General features: G+C 48.2%; 1 protein-coding gene across 1 annotated transcript in view; it reads right to left on the bottom strand.

Moving 5' to 3' along the window:
• The window catches only part of PSD (pleckstrin and Sec7 domain containing), a 111,884-nt gene that overhangs the window by 66,343 nt on the left and 26,927 nt on the right, over nt 1-18,614 (bottom strand). The window contains exon 2 of the mRNA XM_060240999.1: nt 5,459-5,896. Within this exon, the coding sequence (XP_060096982.1) occupies nt 5,459-5,896 (438 nt within the window). The remainder of the gene's footprint in view (nt 1-5,458; nt 5,897-18,614) is intronic.

Here is an 18,614-nt window from a genome sequence, read left to right as displayed (position 1 = left end):
CAATACATGTCCTTTTGTGATTTACCTAGATTTGCAGAAACACCAACTGGCAGGAAACTTTATTACCTTTTATGGCTTTCCAGACCAAATGGCCAAGCCACACTGTTTTACCATGTGACCACAGCCAGTTTGCCCTCTTAATCAACAAACTGCATGTATTTCAGCCCACAATACCTGATCCCCTCGTCTGATGAAGTGTGCTTAGAGAGCACACGAATGCTTACGTCCTGAATAAAACTTGGTTGGTCTTAAAGGTGCAACTTGACTCCTGCTTTGTTCATGTGCTCCTGTGAGTTCCTGCTGAATTCAAGGTTTGACTACTGGGAATACCATTGCTTTAACTATATGGACTTTTGTCAGCAGTGTGATGTCTCTACTTTTTATTATGCTGCCTAGGTTTGCCATAACTTTCCTCCCAAGGAGCAGGCGTCTTTTAATTTCATGGCTGTATTCGGCCACACCCCCTGACGCCATGCCTGCCAGAACTGCATTCCTGTGAGTTCCTGCTCAGAAAAAGCCCTGATTGCTCCATATCCAGTTCTAACTATGATCTTGGATCCCGGGAATGTGAAGTCTGTCACTACTTGCATGTCTTCCCCTTCTATTTGCCAAGGTGTGATGCCATGAGCTTCGTTTTTTTGATGCTGAGTTTCAAGCCTACTTTCACCCTCAACAAAAGGCTCTTTAGATCTTCTTCACTTTCTGCCATTAAAGCGGTGTCATCTGCATATCTGAGGTTGCTGATGTCGTCCCCCCCCCCCCCCCCGCCCGGCAATCTTAATTCCGGCTTCTGTTTCATTCAGGCAGGCATTCCGCATGATGTACTCTGCATATAAATTGAATAAGCAGGGTGACAATATGCATCCTTGTCAAACTCCTTTTCCTATTCTAAACCAATCAGTTGTTCCCAGGGCTTTTTTGGTAGAAAAAGCTTAGCAAGAACTCATTTGCAAATTCAGCCACACCTTCTGATGCCATGCCAGCCAGAACAGTGTTCCTGTGCATTCCTGCTCAAAAAAAGCCCTGGTTGTTCCATATCCGGATCTAAAATGTCACTTCTTGACCCTTATACAGGTTTCTCAGGAGACTTGTGAAGTGGTCTGGTACTCCCATCTCTTTAAGGACTTGCCACAGTTTCTTGTGATCCACAGAATCAAAGGCTTTAGTGTCATCAATGAAGCAGATGTTTTTCTGGTACTCCCGTGCTTTCTACATAATCCAGTGAATATTGGCAATTTGATCTCTAGTTCTTCAAAACCCAGCATGTACTTCTGGTAGTTCTCTATCCACGTACTGCTGAAGCCTGGCTTGTAGGATCTTGAGCATGGCCTTGCTAGCATGTGAAATAAGTGCAACTGTGCTATAGTTTGAATATTCTTTGGCATTGCCGCCACCCCTCTTAGCTGGGAGCCCAGATAGCTCACTCTGCTTGCTTCGTTTAGGAACATGGGGTCCCAGTCTCGCAGGAACTCTCTTACATGCACCAAGAAGCACCTGTGCTTGCCCGCATCACTCTTCCAGCTTGCGTTGCCCCAATAGTTCCCTCAGGTCCGGCCTCACTGGGACCCAGGGTGGTGGTGGTTGCGGCGGCGGGGTCTGCCACTGTACAAGCTGTTCAGACACATTCATTATATTTTGGAGGGTTCGCATGAGGGTCATACGTTTCTACCTCAATATCTCCATTTCTGTCCAGAGTGCTTGCACTGACCTAGCAAGATCAGGTATTGTTAATCCCTCTTCCTCCTAGAGGGTGGGGGTTCCTCGGGCTGGGTCTCCTCTTCCTCACCAGATGCCCCTCTCAACATCCACGTTAGGGGGGGCTCCTCGAACCAGTCCAAGAGGTCAGCACCCAAATAAGGAAACAGGAGGCCATCTGGGTTTCACCAGGAGGCCCACACGACTTAGCAGGGACTTCTGTGACATTTTTGTCTTCATCCTCATCTCTCCCCTAGAGATTCTGCCGCAGAGGTCCTGTCCTGGCTCCTGTTCCAGGCGTCTCCATGCAAGGAACCCACCACCGAGGAGTCTCTGCGAGCCATTCCTCTGGATTGTACCCCCATCGGAGATCTTTGAACTGGCCCAGGCTCCATCTCTTGCTGAGGCAGCAGAGTTGTGTCCCTGCCACCTCCCTTCTTCAGGCTTGCGATCTTCTGTTGCATCAAGTGGCTTCTTGCTTTTGTCCGGCGCACCAGTCCCCAGTCTCCATTATTTGCCATGGTTTGGTTCCGTGAGGTACTGGAGCAAGGAGAGGTGCTTCCTAGCAATCTGTCAGGATTGATCAGGGATCAACCAAACAAACTCTCTATTATGAAAACAGGTAGTTTATTAGTTTCAATTCAAGAGTTAAACATTCTAGCCCAGAGGCCAGGTTTGCTAGGAATGAAGTTTAACCAGTTTGGTGTAGTGGTTAAGTTTGTGGACTCTTATCTGGGAGAACTAGGTTTGATTCCCCACTCCTCCACTTGCTGCTGGTGGAATGGCCTTGGGTCAGCCATAGCTCTCGTAGGAGTTGTCCTTGAAAGCTTCTGGGAGAGCTCTCTCAGCCCCACTTACCTCACAGGGTGTCTGTTGTGGAGGAGAAGATAAAGGAGATTGCGAGCTGCTCAGAGACTCTGATTCAGAGTGGAGGACGGGGTATAAATCTACAGTCTACAACTGTTACAGATAGTGCTAAAATAGCCAAATCGCAAAGGCTCCTCCATCCCTCCCACCTTTTCACACACCCAGTTGTGTATCATCAGAACACACCACAGTTCTTTCCGTTTGCCCCTCCAAGGCCATTTGCATCTCCCAGTTGTGGGAGGGATACTCCATTCCAGGCACCAGAGCCCTGTCTCCTTGACAACTAGAGAAGACACAAGCTACAAAATGCCAGGACGACTGAACTACCAGGCAAAGGAGCATCATTCTCTCCCCCCGCACCCTTTCAGCACATAGGAACAATAAACGTGCAACAGGAAAATCACCTGCAACGCAACACAGTCCTGACAAGTACAATGATTTACTTGGACTTAAAAACCCATTTTTATATTGCCTTATACCTTAGAAACACTACAGATAAAACTATTTGTTAAGACAGTAGAATCAAAATTAAATTAAAACTGTATTGTCAGATTCTCTTGGAATATCATAAAGCACCATGTGTAAGTTTTTAAAGAGAGAAATACCTTTCAATATTGCAGTTCTGTTCTATTGTCTGCCTTCATATATGAGAAATGCATTTTATTAATATAATTGACTTCCTTTGTTGCATAATTATATTGGTAAACTTTTTTATGAATTTCAGAGTATACAGTGGGGTATAAATCCAATATCATCTTCCTGAATCCCTCTTTCCTTTTGTAGCCTAGTGTGGGTGTTTTTTTTGTTTTTAGGAAAATAAAGAAAAAAAATATAGCCATTTCTTTTGTGTGTGTGTGTGTGTGTGTGTGTAAAAAAAAAAAAAGGTAAAGGTGGTCCCCTGTGCAAGCATCAGTTGTTTCTGACTCTGGGGTGATATTGCTTTCACAACGTTTTCACAGCAGACTATTTATGGGGTGGTTTGCCCTTGCCTTCCCCAGTCATCTACACTTCCCCCCCAGCAAGCTGGCGACTCATTTTACCGACCCCGGAAGGATGGAAGGCTGAGTCAATCTGGAGCCAGCTACCTGAACCAGCTTCCGCCGGGATCAAACTCAGGTTGTGAGCAGAGCTTAGGACTGCAGTACTGCAGCTTTACCACTCTGCGCCAAGGAGCTCTTGTAATGTGTGTGTGTAGGACCTTGCAAATGCTGATCAGTTCTCTGTGTCTGGGTAACTGAATATATTAGCTGTGAGCCAATTCCATAAGGATTTGAGACCAAATTTGCTGGGGCCAAAACACGGCCTTGACCGCACCCCCCTCCCCCCCCCCCACAAAAAAATCTGGCTTTCTCTAGAATCCCGACTAGCATTGGTGGGATGTTGATCAGGGGGGAATGCGTAGGCCACCTTCCCTGCTGGCTTGCAGTGTGGTGCCTTCTTGCAAGGGGATTCAGAGGACTGCTTGAACTCAGCACTGTGGTTTGTGGGGTTGCCAACTCTGGGTTGGGCCATTCTTGATGACATGGGAGTGAAGTCTGGGGAGGGCATTCAGCAGGACAGAATGCCACAAGAGCCCACTGTCCAAAGCTCACATCTCCTCCAGGAAAATTGACCTCTCTGTTTTGGAGGTCAGTTGTAATTCTGGGAGAACTCTCGACCTGTTCCATTCTGTTGCTGGTTGGAAGGGGAGCTTTGCCTTCTTGGTAGCATTCCTCTTGGCTCACCTACATTTCCCTTTGCTCAGCCAGCTTGAGAGCCAGTTTGGTGTAGCAGTTACTGTAAGCGTGCAGACTCTAATCTGGGAGGATAGGGTTTGATCCCCCACTCCTCCACTTGCAGCTGGCGGGTCAGTCATAAGCTCTCTCACAGCTGTTCTCAAAAGAGCTCTTTCAGCCCCGCCTCCTTCACAGGTGTCTGTTGTGGGGAGGGGAAGGAAAAGGAGATTGTAAGCCACTCCAGTATCATCTTCTTAGAATCATAGGGCGTTTTCGCACTGACCTTCAAGTAGCGCGACCACCCTCTTCACACCGGAGGATCTGCCCGGATTTCGCACAAGAAGCGCCGGCGCACCCAAAAGAGCCGGCTACTTCCGTCGCGAAACCCGCTCAAACGGAAACCGCCAAGAAGCAGGAAAACGTTTGAGCGGGTTTCGCGACGGAAGTAGCCGGCTCTTTTGGGTGCGCCGGTGCTTCTTGTGCGAAATCCGGGCAGATCCTCCGGTGTGAAGAGGGTGGTCGCGCCACTTGAAGGTCAGTGCGAAAACGCCCATAGAGTTGGAAGGGACCTCCATAGTCATCTAGTCCAACCCCCTGCACAATGCAGGAAACTCACAAATACCTCCCCCTAAATCCACAGGATCCTCATTGCTGTCAGATGGCCATCTAGCCTCTGTTTAAAAACCTCCAAGGAAGGAGAGCCCACCACCTCCTGAGGAGGAAGCCTGTTCCACTGAGGAACCACTCTAATGGTCAGGAAGTTCTTCCTAATGTTGAGCCAGAAACTCTTGATTTAATTTCAACCCATTGCTTCTGGTCCTACTTTCTGGGGCCACAGAAAACAATTCCACACCATCCTCTCTATGACAGCCCTTCATGTACTTGAAGATGGTGATCATCATATCACCTCTCAGCCGCCTCCTCTCTAGGCTAAACATCCACAGCTCCTTCAACCTTTCTTCATAGGACTGAACGCATCTACACATGACACACTTATTCTCCTCTCTAACCTTGCTAGCTTTGCAGGCGACAATACCCAGAAAGAGAGGTGCTGCTGTGCCCACATTCTCCACACCACCCTGTGCTTCTGTCCTGCCACATAGGTCGCAGACTGGTCAGCGACAGGCAGGGCAATGGTCTTCAGCAGCCCGAGGGCATGGTCCCCCCCTCCACACACTTACCTGAGGATGGAGGCCAGGGGAATCCCCAAGCTGTCCTCCGAGTGGGAAGGGCTCTTCTGGGGGTCATGCTGGGGGTCCTCTTCTCGCTCAGTCCAGGGGACGTCTGTGGCAGAACTCGTTCCGGAGTCTGGCTCCAGGAGGGCCAGAGGGGCAAAGTTCTGCTCTATGAGCTTGGCACTGTCTCGAATCTGCTCTTGCATACCTGGGGTAAGGGTCGGGAGGTCAAAGGTGAAGTAAGTGCCAGTGTTGGCGTGAACAGGGGAGGACAGGATGTCGATGGAATCCAGGCTGGTGTAGGAGGTGCCTTTGGCTCGGTGGGACTCCATGATGCTCTCAAAGTGTTTGCTGAAGGAATCCATGCCATCTTTGGATAGGCTGTGGCCCAGAAGGAAGGGCACGGGAGACTTAAGTAGCCCTTGGGCATCTCTGTCCACGATCCTAAGGGTGTCAAAGGAGAGAGAAACACAGAGAGAAAGGTGAACCCTGGACTTCCTTGCTATTCTCCAATCCTCGTACAAACCAGGGCAGAGCAAAATCTGACAAGAGCAGTCTAGTCTGGGGCATTCATCATGCATTAGCTGTTCCTTTGTGGTCTCACTGTTGACCTGAATCATTGTCCAAATCGGAACAGAAGTCTGGTTTCCATTGGGAAGAAATCGGCTGGGAGGAACTTCAAGGAAGAGAAGCTGGTGTGTAGGAGCACCCTTTCTGCACCTAGCAAGTCTGAGCAGCTCCTCACATAAATTGTGCCGGGCCAGATTAAATGTCTGCTTCTCTAATTCAATTTCTATCCCACCCTAAAAGTGGCTTTGGTGATTTCAGGCTTCCCAAGGAGGAGAAGTGCAAAGGTCCCAGAAGCACTTCCATTTTCCTCTGGCTGAGAAGACCTCCCAAACCCCCACTGAGTCATGGGCTCTGCTGTGGCCAGAGTGGACAAGAAATGCTTCTCCTTCTTTTGGCGAGGAGGAAGGCAGGAAGAGTGAAGAGAGCATCCCATATCCTCATCTACATTCCTCATGAGAAGAGAAATCTGCAGGAATAGGATGCCAGCCAAAGCCACACAACAATTTCCTGAGATTTCCCAAGAGGCCTGGGAAATCATTCAAGTGTTTTACATGGCAACTGAATTTGGTGGGGAAACATTGGGCCATTAATGTATAGTCTATATATGCTTGTAACGTTTGTTTTAAGATCAGTCTTATTGCCAACTTGCCATGAAGAGTTTGTACCTTTATCTGCAATAAAGACTTCCTTGCATGTAACAAGAGGTCTTGGGCAAAACCTTACAACTGGAGGAGAAGATGCAGGGACTTGAGGCACCCTTGTTAAGTTTCTAAGGGACAATGAAGATTTCTATGACAGAACCCATGAGAGGGCAACAGGAGGATGAGGAGGAAAAGTCACCTCAGTGACAGGAAGAGCATCTACCACAGGAGGAGGACTCATGAGAAAAGGTAACTTACAGAAGCAGGATAATCAGGAGATGTTTGAGCCTCTGTTGCTAAGCAATCGATTCCAGGATTTCCCCATAGATATTGATTCTGGACTATCAGAACAAGGACTACATCCCTAGCTTCCCCAAAGCTTGAAGAAAATTTTTCTGGGCCCCTTGGATGAGAGGACTCAAGCTTCTGCTCCCCAATATAGGAGGAGGTGTGTTTTCGCACAGCCCAAAATGTATTAGAAGAGACTATGTGGCTCTGGGTCAGAAGGTGAAGGAGCTGGGAGTGAAGGTTCTGTTTTCACCAATTCTTCCTGCTCAGCATCTAATTGAAAATGTTTCTTGAATTATAATTGTCATAATAAAACCTTTCTCCCACCAGACTTTTAAAATTACTTTCTCCTATGTGGCCACAGTGGCATGATGAAGATTTATATATTTTGCTTTATACGTTTTGGTTCTTTTCCCATTTTTTTTTTGCGGCGGGGGGGATAAATATTAGAAAGTTCATCAAATCTTAGAGTTCTGCAAAATTCTCACAAAGGGTTTGAACAATGGAGCCCAGAAGCACATATTGATGGGGCAGGAAAGAAAGAAAGAGCACAATACAATTTAGAGGTTCCAGAGTTCCGCTCCTGTGAGCTCTTGCCTGAAATGAGGCCTGTGCTATGTAACATGGGGTGTTTTTACATTCAGTTTGAGTTTTAGAGTCTTCAAATCGCCTGCCACCGTTCCACTTTAATTATTTTCCTTTACATTTGTGGATTTGCTCTGCTCATTTTGTGTAGCCAAACTTCTATATTTCCTGCTGAAAGCGTTTCAACTGGGGGGGTGTCTCTGATCAGAGAGCAGATGGAATACCAGTGCTTAGTTAAATGTATACGCTTGGAATCCTGTCAACACTGCAAAAACAATACAAATTTAAATTACAAGATAAGGAAAGCAATGATATGTAAAAATTTCAAGTGCTGTCAGTTCTCATGCAAATTACTGCACCTTGTGGCTTTTGGAGGAGTCTTTTAAAATGCATGAAAACTTCTACAATACAAGTTTGAAAAGTCTGTAGAGAAATGACCAGATCAAAACTAGTTTCGAGAAAAACATTGCAGCAATAGCACCAGAATCCATCTCCGAAACAAATGTAGATGCTTCAGGCAGCAACGATGCAAAACAGTTGTGAGAACATTAGGTAATGTAAAAGGCAAGTTTCCAGTGTGGTGATAGTCACAAACTGTCAGTGTAAAAATACCCTTTAACTCACAGGTAAGTACAGACACAAAAACTTTAGGGAACATAAAACACAGATTCTGATCTCTCTACACTAATGCACAGGGTATGAGAAACAAGCAGGAGGAACTGGAAGTCCTAATACAGGACGGGGACTATGACCTAATAGGCATTAGTGAAACTTGGTGGGATGACACTCACAATTGGAATATTAGGATTGAGAAATACAACTTATTTAAAAGGGACAGAAAAATAAGGAAGAGTGGAGGAGCCACATTATATGTTAAGGACTTATATACCTGTGAGGAGATACGTGAAGCTGAGCATGGAAGTTCACTTGAGAGTCTCTGTGTAAAAATAAAGGAGTAAGAAATAATAGTGATATTATAGTGTAGGTCTGCTATAGACCATAGCCCCATGGCGCAGAATGTTAAAGCTGCAGTACTGCAGTCCTAAGCTCTGCTCACAACCTGAGTTCGATCCCCGGTGGAAGCTGGGTTTTCAGGTAGCCGGCTCGAGGTTGACTCAGCCTTCCATCCTCTCGAGGTCGGTAAAATGAGTACCCAGCTTGCTGGGGGGAAAGTGTAGATGACTGGGGAAGGCAATGGCAAACCACCCTGTAAAAAGTCTGCCATGAAAATGTTGTAAAAGCAACGTCACCACAGAGTCAGAAACAACTGGTGCTTGCACAGGAGACCTTTCCTTTTCCTGCTATAGACCACCAAGCCAGGCAGAGGACGAGATGCTCCTGGAACAGATTGCAGAGTTCTCAAAGAGAAGGGACATGGCAGTCACGGGAATTTCAGTTATCTGGATATCTGTTGGAAGTCCAACTCTGCTAAAAACAAAAGGTCAAATAAATCCATGACGGGTCTTGCTGACAACTTCATTCCCCAGGAGGTGGGGAGGGAAACAAGGGGATCTGCTATCTGGGACTTGATTCCCACCAACAGGGAAGAACTGGTTGATGAAGCAGAAGTCGTGGGCATCCTGGATAATAGCAACCATGTAACTTTGGAATTTACAATCTTGAAAGGAAAAAGCTATACATAGTTAGATATAAAGGTCGGAATTCAGAAAAACAAATTTTGACAAAGTTACGCTGGGTAGAATCCCATGGTCAGAAATGTCATTTCCATAGCCAAGGAAAAGACAAGTAGAGTTCAAGATCTTTATTTCAGCTTCATGGGCATACACACGCATTGTCAGAACTGACAAGCCCACCAGTTCTCCCAATTTATAAACCTTTGCCCTGACTGTTATAATTCAAGCCAAAGCGCGCCAAGCTAAAGCAGGAGTTTTGCGCGAGGTTTCTATTAAGCTCTCATCGCCACAGGTGTTGTTATCAGTTCTCGGGTCGCATCTCCTCCTGTTCGCAGCCTTGGTTACATAGCAACTAGCCAGCTCACAGACATACCATCCTCCCTTCAGATAAGCAACAAGCAGCAACTACATCAAAGCAGCATAGCTAGCATGAGCATAGTATTGTATAGCTGGATACATATGGCAAGAGGAACAAGATGGACTTCTAGGACTCTTGACATTCTGCCCCCCCTAAGGCTTCCTTCCCCCAGATTTATTGGGATGTTTGCTGTAAAATTCTTTAATTAAAGCTTTACAGTTTGTATCTTTGGAGCTGATCCATTCAGCTTGACTTAATGGGAAATGAGTCCATTTGATAAAACAGTTTGCCACGTTTGATCTTGGCATCAAGGATTTCCTGCACTTCATGATGAATCTGACCATGGACCAGAGTTATGGGTGGTGGTTCCATGTGGTGGTGCCAATGTGAGGGTCCAGGGTCCTTCTTCAAGTAGCTGGCATGGAAACAAGGGTGTACACGTTTAAGGTTTTTAGGCAGGTCCAGTTCAATAGTTACTTTATTTATAATCCTTTTGATTGGGAAAGGTCCCAGGTATTTCATCCCTAATTTTTTACAGTTCTGTGCATTAGGTAAATGTTTGGTTGAAATATACACTTTGTCTCTCACTTCTAAATCCCACAGATTAAAGTGTTTTTTTTTATCATACTCTTATAGGCTTCTTGCGTCCTCTGTAGTTGTTTATTTATGACTGCCCAGCCCTCTGCAATTCCTTGCCACCATTCCGTAAAGTCCGTGGGGGCTGACACAGGGGGGGGGGGCAAGTTCAGAGAACGGTTTGATCTCATATCCATATACTGCTTGGAAGGGGGTTACTTTGGTGGCACTATGCACACTGTTGTTGTCAGCATATTCTGCAAAGGGCAGTAGGGCCACCCAGTTGTCCTGTTGGAAGGACATATAGCAGCGTAAGAACTGCTCGAGCACCGCGTTGGTGCATTCCGTCTGTCCGTCTGTCTGTGGGTGGTAGGCGGAACTGAGCCCTTGCTCAATCCCCACAAGTTCACACAGTTGCAACCAAAATTTGGCAAAGAATTGTGGGTCGCAGTTGGGGACCACCTTGGCGGGAAAAGCATGTAGCCAAAAGATGTGCTGGGTAAACAATTGGGCCAGTTGTTTGGTCGTGGGCAGTTGCTTACAAGGCATGGTGGGCCTGTTTGGAAAAAGTGTCCACCATGACACACACTTTTCCGGAAGATGGCAGCGGCGGTGGAAGCCTAGGTGCTAGGGCTCCCGCCCGTTAACATATTATTAACAACAAAACTGAATAATAACTGAAACTAACAACCGCAAACACCGAACATCAATCAGAACCCCCCACTAGAATTTCAACTTACAAACAACAGAGGCAGCAGCTCTTCGTCCCGCAGAGAGATCGGGAATACTGCTGCCGGCCGGGCCAACGCCGAAGTGGAGGAGGGGCGCGGCCGCAGGCTGGCGTGCGGGCGAAGCCTGAGAAGCCTGAGCAGTGATGGGAAAAGAGTGCGGAGCCGGGCGGTGCAGTGAAGAACACCGCCGAGCGTATTTGCATGGTGTGGCCGGAGGCGGTTGCGGATGAAGGCCAAGGATCGGAGTGCGGCTACCTAAGCGTGGCTGGGCTGGCAGCTGGGAACTCCCCGACTGAAAGCCCTGTACAGGGCTCAGGTGATACGGAGAGCCCCATAGTGTGTGCCGAGCTGTGAAAGAACAGAAATGGCGTTGACGGGGTTGTGCTCTTCCCTGGCCAAAGCTGCAGGGGCTCAACTGAACAGGTGGGAAGACACGGGGGAGGTCTCACCCCTCCCGGATCGCCAAGCTGTGAGTACTATCAGGCCCCAAAAGAGCCACACCTATACGGACTGCACCTGCACTTTGATAACAACTGTGAATATCTACAGGCACTGGCACTTATGAACAGCACTTTATGAACAATATACATCATCTACCTCCTAACTTAGTATTTGGACTTCCACTCCACGGACTAAAAGATTTTGCTGACAACTAGTTGGAACCTATTATTAATTAATTAATTAGATTTTTAGACAATTGATTGGTAATTGAAATTATTAATATATATTTATATACTGGAATGTATATTTATATTTTTAGCATATTAATTGGGAAGACTGATATGGGGGGGACTATTTATTAATAATGCTGGGAATGAATTTATTAATTTTCGACCAATCAATTAGAGGGAGCACTAGGGTGGGCTTTCAAATTAATTAACCTTGAGTAAATAAGTAGTGAGACAATTAAGAACATAAGAGAAACCATGTTGGATCAGGCCAGTGGCCCATCCAGTCCAACACTCTGTGTCACACAGTGGCCAAAATTTTTTTATATATATATAAAAAATGTATGTGTGTGTGTATATATTAGCCACACTGTGGCTAATAACCACTGATGGACCTCTGCTCCATATTTTTATCTAAACCCCTCTTGAAGGTGGCCATGCTTGTGGCTGCCACCACCTCCTATGGCAGTGAATTCCACATGTTAATCACCCTTTGGGTGAAGAAGTACTTCCTTTTATCCATTTTAACCTGTCTGCTCAGCAATTTCATCGAATGCCCACGAGTTCTTGTATTGCGAGAAAGGGAGAAAAGTACCTCTTTCTCTACTTTCTCCATCCCATGCATTATCTTGTAAACCACTATCATGTCACCCCGCAGTCGACGTTTCTCCAAGCTAGAGTCCCAAGCGTTTCAACCTTTCTTCATAGGGAAAGTGTTTCAACCCTTTAATCATTCTAATTGCCCTTTTCTGGACTTTCTCCAATGCTATAATATCCTTTTTGAGGTGCGGCGAGCAGAACTGCACACAGTACTCCAAATGAGACCGCACCATCGATTCATACAGGGGTATTATGATACCAGCTGATTTGTTTTGAATTCTCTTCCTAATAATTCCCAGCATGGCGTTGGCCTTTTTTATTGCAAACGCACACTGTCTTGACATTTTCAGTGAGTTATCTACCACGACCCCAAGATCTTTCTCTTGGTTAGTCTCTGCCAGTTCACACCCCATCAACTTGTATTTGTAGCTGGGATTCTTGGCCCCAATGTGCATTACTTTGCACTTGGCCACACAGAACTGCATCTGCCACGTTGACGCCCACTCACCCAGCCTCAACAGGTCCCTTTGGAGTTCCTCACAATCCTCCCTGGTTCTCACTACCCTGAACAATTTAGTGTCATCCGCAAACTTGGCCACTTCACTGCTCACTCCCAACTCTAAATCAAGCAATGGGTCTAGTGTCTTCCATGGCAACACTAGGACTCTTTCAATTTGTTACGACCCTCACGCACCAGGCAGGGCACACGTTAGATCTGATCTTTGCATCCGGGATTTTGGTGAACGATATTGCGGTAGAAGCGGTACCATGGTCGGATCACCTAGCCCTCAAGGCCCATATGGAGACGCCACCTCAACCCTGTATGGGCGGAGAGCCTATTTGGGGGACCAAAGTGGCTGGTGGGGTCTGAATCTAAGCTTTAAATTGGGATAATCTAGGTGGGAGGGTGAGGCCGTCCTAATATCGACAAGACCATCCCGGGCATAGGTGTGGATGCTTGGCCAGGGGATTCCAGTGCTCCTGGGGAGGGGAAGGTATGACGGTGGGAATAGAAGTGTAAGGGAAGGGGACGGAGACAAAATGGTGCTTGGCCCCCTTCCAGTCTACTTCCCATCCCAACGGTGACAGGTAGCGGGCCAAGAGGAAATGCCCGTCTCCGTCATTGGTGTTATGCAACGCCAGGTCTGTAAATAATAAGACCTCGATCCTAAGGGAGTTCCTGCTTCAGCAGGATGTGGACCTGGCTTGCGTGACCGAGACCTGGGTGCGAGATGGGGAGACGGTGGCTCTCTCTCAGATGACCCCCCCCCCGGGTTACTCGGTCTTTCACCAATCGCGGACTAGCGGGCGGGGGGGAGGGTTGGCGCCATTCATACGAGAGGGTTACTCCTTCCAGGCTCTCCCGGCCCCAACAATCGACGGTATTGAATGTGCCGGTCTGACGTGGGATGTCGGAGAGGGGTTGGCGATCTGGCTGGTGTACCGTACGCCTATCGCACCAGCTAGCGCCTTACCATCCCTGATGGAGGCGGTGACGGGCTGGGCGATGGAGTACCCAGGGCTTATGGTCCTGGGTGATTTCAACGTCCATGCCGATGACATGGCTTTCACTCAGGCGATGGGTCTAGTGTCTTCCATGGCGACTCAATTTGTTACGACCCCCACGCACCAGGCAGGGCACATGTTAGATGTGATCTTTGCGTCCGGGATTTTGGTGAACAATATCGTGGTAGAAGCGGTACCATGGTCGGATCACCTAGCCCTCAAGGCCAATATGGAGACGCCACCTCAACCCTGTATGGGCGGAGAGCCTATTTTGGCTCACCCGCGGAGCTTGATGGACCTGGAACGGTTCCAAATGGCTCTGAGGGATCCCTGGCCCCCTGGCGATTCCCTTGATGACCTGGTAGAGACCTGGCAAAACTGGCTATCAATGAGATCGCACCTCGACGTCCTCTGTGCCCTCGTGTGAGGCTGGCTCCATGGTACACCTTGGAGCTACGTCAGCTGAAACAAGGGCTCAGACGACTAGAGAGGCAGTGGCGGCATACTCGGGACGAAGCGACGAGAACATCCTATAGAACATTTATGAGGTCTTATGAGATGGCAGTCAAGGCCGCAAAGAAAGACTACTTTGCGGCCAAGATTGCATCTGCAAATTCGCACCCAGCACAATTGTTTAGAATAATTGGAAATCTTACTACATTGCCTCAAGGCAGACCAAATGTGAGAAAATTAGAGATAGGCTGTGAGGCTTTTGCGAAATATTTTGCAGATAAAATCACGTCGCTTCGCCAAGACCTGTCCACCACATTGGATACACTACAGGAACTTGAGGCTCCGTGCCTGTCTCCTGGTTTAGTTCTGGGTCACTTCGACCCACTCAGCCTGGAGGAAGTTGATGGAATTCTCTCTGCTGCACGCCCAACAACTTGTGATTTGGACCCTTGCCCCTCCTGGCTAATTAAACCTTGCCAGAGGGAGCACACTAGACTGTGGGGTGCCTCAGGGAGCAGTTCTCTCCCCGATGTTATTCAACATCTACATGCGCCCCCTTGCCCAGATTGCCTGGAGGTATGGGCTCGGGTGTCATCAATATGCAGATGACACCCAGCTCTATCTGCTAATGGATGGCCAACCTGACTGCGTCCCAGGGAATCTGGACCAGGCATTGCAAGCCGTGGCAACTTGGCTTAGATCTGATCTTTGCAACTTGGTTTAGGCTGAGTGGGTTGAAGTTGAACCCGACGAAGACAGAGGTCCTTTGCGTGGGCCGCGATGCCCTGGGGAGGGAAATACCTCTCCCGGTTTTTGACGGTGTGCCACTGAAAGCGGCGCACCAAGTCAAGAGCCTGGGAGTTCTACTGGAGCCTTCATTATCAATGGAGGCTCAGATAGCAGCCACTGCCAAGTTGGCGCTTTTTCATCTGAAGCGGGCAAGGCAGTTGGCCCCTTTCCTAGAGCGCCGGGACCTAGCAACAGTGATCCATGCGACGGTCACCTCAAGACTGGACTACTGTAATGCCCTCTACATGGGGCTGCCTCTGTGCTGAACCCAGAAGCTGTAGCTGGTGCAGAACGCGGCGGCTAGGTTGTTATTAGGGCTCCCGAAGTGGGAGCACATACAGCCAGGGCTGCGCAGACTGCACTGGCTGCCAGTTACATACCGGGTTCGCTACAAAGTGCTGGTTATTACCTTTAAAGCCTTATATGGTCAAGAACCTGCCTACCTGAGGGACCGTCTTTTCCCATATGAGCCCCAGAGAGCACTGAGGTCAGCAGGGAAGAACAAGCTGTCCATCCCCGGGCCAAAGGAGGCGAAACTGCAGAACACCAGCACACGGGCCTTCTCTATTGCAGCTCCACACCTATGGAACCAGCTCCTGGAAGAGGTGCGGGCCCTGCGGAGCCTTGACCAATTCCGCAGGGCCTGCAAGACCATCCTTTTCAGGATGGCCTTTGCGGATCGCTGATTGAAGGATTGATGGATTCGCCTAAGTGACTTTCGCCTAAGTGACTTTCGCCATCATGCTAACTGACAGAATAGCACCAGAAACGCCTATTGTTACTGTCAATTTATTGTTAATTGTAAATTAGAATGGTTTTAAGACTAATGTTGATTTTAAAAGTTTTGTATAATTACTGTATGGATATGTTGTTAGCCGCTCTGAGCCTGCCTCGGCGGGGAGGGTGGGATATAAATAAAATTTTTTTATTATTATTATTATTATTATGACCCAAATTACGGTCTTCCCCATTGAAGGGGGTAAGTCCATTATAAAATCCATGAATATACATTCCCAAGGCATGAAGCGGGGGGAAGCGGTTGCAAGTGTCCTGGCAGCAACCCCCCCCCCCCTCTTTTTTGCCATTATACAGGTGGTGCATCTTGTTGTATATTCTCCTACATCCTTCCACAGCTCCGGCCACTAAAATTGTCTTTGAATCAAATGCATTGTCTTTACAAATCCGAAATGCCCCCAACTTGGAATTGTGCATTCTTTGGATCACTTGTTTCCACGGGGGGGGGGGGGGGGGGGGGTGTACGTAAAGTTTCTCCCTTCAATGCCACAGCCCATCTCCCGCCTTCACCAATTGTAACTCCTCTCCTGGGGGGTTGTCTTGAGCAGTTTGTTTCAGTTCTCCTAGAAACCCGTCAGGGGGCTTTCCCCCCCTTCCGGCTTTGCGCACGCGTAGTTACCAATGCACTGAGCTGGGAGGGCGTGAACAGTGAGTTGATAATTACCTTCCTCTTGCTGTCGTGTTGAGAGAGGAGGGACAGCGCATCCGCCAAAAAGTTCAGTTTCCCGGGGATGTGTCCTAGCTTGAAGTTGAATCGCCAGAACAGCCCCACCCACTGTACTTGTTTATTATGGAGGTTGCGGGTAGCAATGAGGGCGGCTAAATTCTTGTGATCTGTCCATAGTTCAAATGGCTCTCGCGCCCCCTCTAGGTAGTGCTTCCACTTTTCTAGGGCGAGGCTTCTTTGTCCCACACTGACCAATTGTGTTCAGTTGGACTGAATTTTGGGACAAGTATGCACAGGGGTGCAATTGGCCATCTGGCCCCTCTTGGAGCAATATGGCTGCGTAAGTGACGTCACTCACGTCACATTGCACCACAAACTTTTTGTTTTCATTGGGGTGTATTAGGCAGGGCTCAGATGTAAACCAGACTTTCAGTTCATCGAATGCTTTTTGACACTCCTCCGTTCACGGGAGGCTGGAACTACCCTTTGTAGCTTGCAGCCCCTTCCCCTTAGTTTTCAATAGTTCTTTGAAGGGTAGGGTGACCTCAGCAAAGTTATTAATGAACCCCCTATAAAAATTTGCGAACCCAAGGAAACTCTGAAGCTGTTTGCGGGTTCAAGGGGGTTCCCAGTCCACCACTGCTTGTACTTTGGCTGGGTACATCCCCAGCCCCCCCCCCTCCCGATGAGATGCGGTAACCCAAGAAATCAAGCTCCATTTTGTGGAACTTGCACTTTTGACAGTTTGGCAAACAATTTATGTATGCTCATACAAAGTCTGTAGCACTTCCCTCACCAACTGGATATGTGAGGGCAGGTCTTGCGAATATATCAACATGTCATCAAGATAGCAGACCACGCCCTTACATAGGTACTTACGTAACACGTCATTGATTAGGTTCATAAATACTCCTGGGGCCCCTGAGTATGACCAAATACTCATATTGACCCAGTGGTGTGTTAAAGACAGTTTTCACTTATCCCCTTCCTTGATGCGCACCCGGAAATAAGCATCTCGGAGGTCAAGTTTGGTGAAAATTCTCCCTTGGGACACCTCCCCTAGAAGATCCCGTATGAGGGGGAGGGGGTATGCATTATTCATGGAAATTGTGTTCAAGCCACAAAAGTCAGTGCGAAGCCATAAACTCCCATCTTTTTTCTTCCTGAACATCACCAGGGTGACATGGGGGGATTTGGCAGGTCGTATGAACCCCCTATGCAGGTTGAGTTCCAGGAATCTTTGCAGCTCCTCCCTTTCCCCCCGACTCATTGAGTATAGCTTGGCTTTGGGCAGTGGCTCCCCTTCCACCAATTCAATGGCACAGTCAGTGGGTCTGTGAGGGGGGAGTTCATCCGCCTCCTGGGTATCAAATACCCCCTGCAAATCTTGATACTCAGGGGGTAGATTGGGTACTTCCACCTTGGTGATGCAAAGTTTCTTGAGCTGGGGAGGGGTAGGGCCCCCATTCTTTGTTCCACCGGTGACTCTCGCACAGCGGATCTAAGAAGTAAATGGTGCTCCTGCTCCACTGGACGAGCGGGTCGTGATCGGCTAGCCACTCTAGGCTGAGGACAGCTTGGAATTTGGCGGCCAGGGCGATAATGAAAGTGCAGGGTTCCCAATGTTCCTCCACCTCCAAGGCACACACTTCGGTCCCCATCCTACATGGCTCCCCCTTCATTGAGCTCCCATCCATCTGCTCAAATACATAGGATTCTTGAAGGGGTACAGTTTTTAGTCCTAATGCTTCCAACAGACTTGGAGACAATAAGTCTTTGGAACATCCCGAGTCTAGTAGGGCCCTGATGCAGGAAAACCATTTCGTAATGGGGTTTACTAGAGTTATTGGTACATAATACAAAGTCCTGGATAATCTCGCATGTAGTGGCGCGGCCGTGGCTCTGACCTGCTGTTGTGTGCTCCTTACAGCAGGTCTGGGTTGTTTCCCGACAGCTGGGCGTCTCCGTCCTCCTCCTTGGACTCCTCGGGGATTGGTTCCTGGACTTGGCCTTGGTTGTTGGGGCTCTGGGGCCACCAGTCTTCTTCTTTGCCTCCGGTTTTAGGGGTGTGGGGGTTCTCGGCTCCTTTGGCTTGCTGGGACACTCGCTGGTGATGTGATTCCCCCACACACACACATTTTAAGCACAACTTTGCTTTGGCTCTCCAGTCACGCTCCTCCCGCAAAAGCTGCTCCGAGGCTCGTTTGGCCAAGCTGGAATGAGGCGTCTTCTCCTGAGCTTCTTTCGGGGGGATTTAAATCCCTTTTGAATTGCTCAATCCTGGTCTCGTCGTCCCATTGC

Source organism: Heteronotia binoei, chromosome 6 (assembly GCF_032191835.1).
Source record: "Heteronotia binoei isolate CCM8104 ecotype False Entrance Well chromosome 6, APGP_CSIRO_Hbin_v1, whole genome shotgun sequence".
In the NCBI taxonomy this organism is placed as follows: Eukaryota; Metazoa; Chordata; class Lepidosauria; order Squamata; family Gekkonidae; genus Heteronotia; species Heteronotia binoei.
This window is presented reverse-complemented; position numbering and strand designations above follow the sequence as displayed.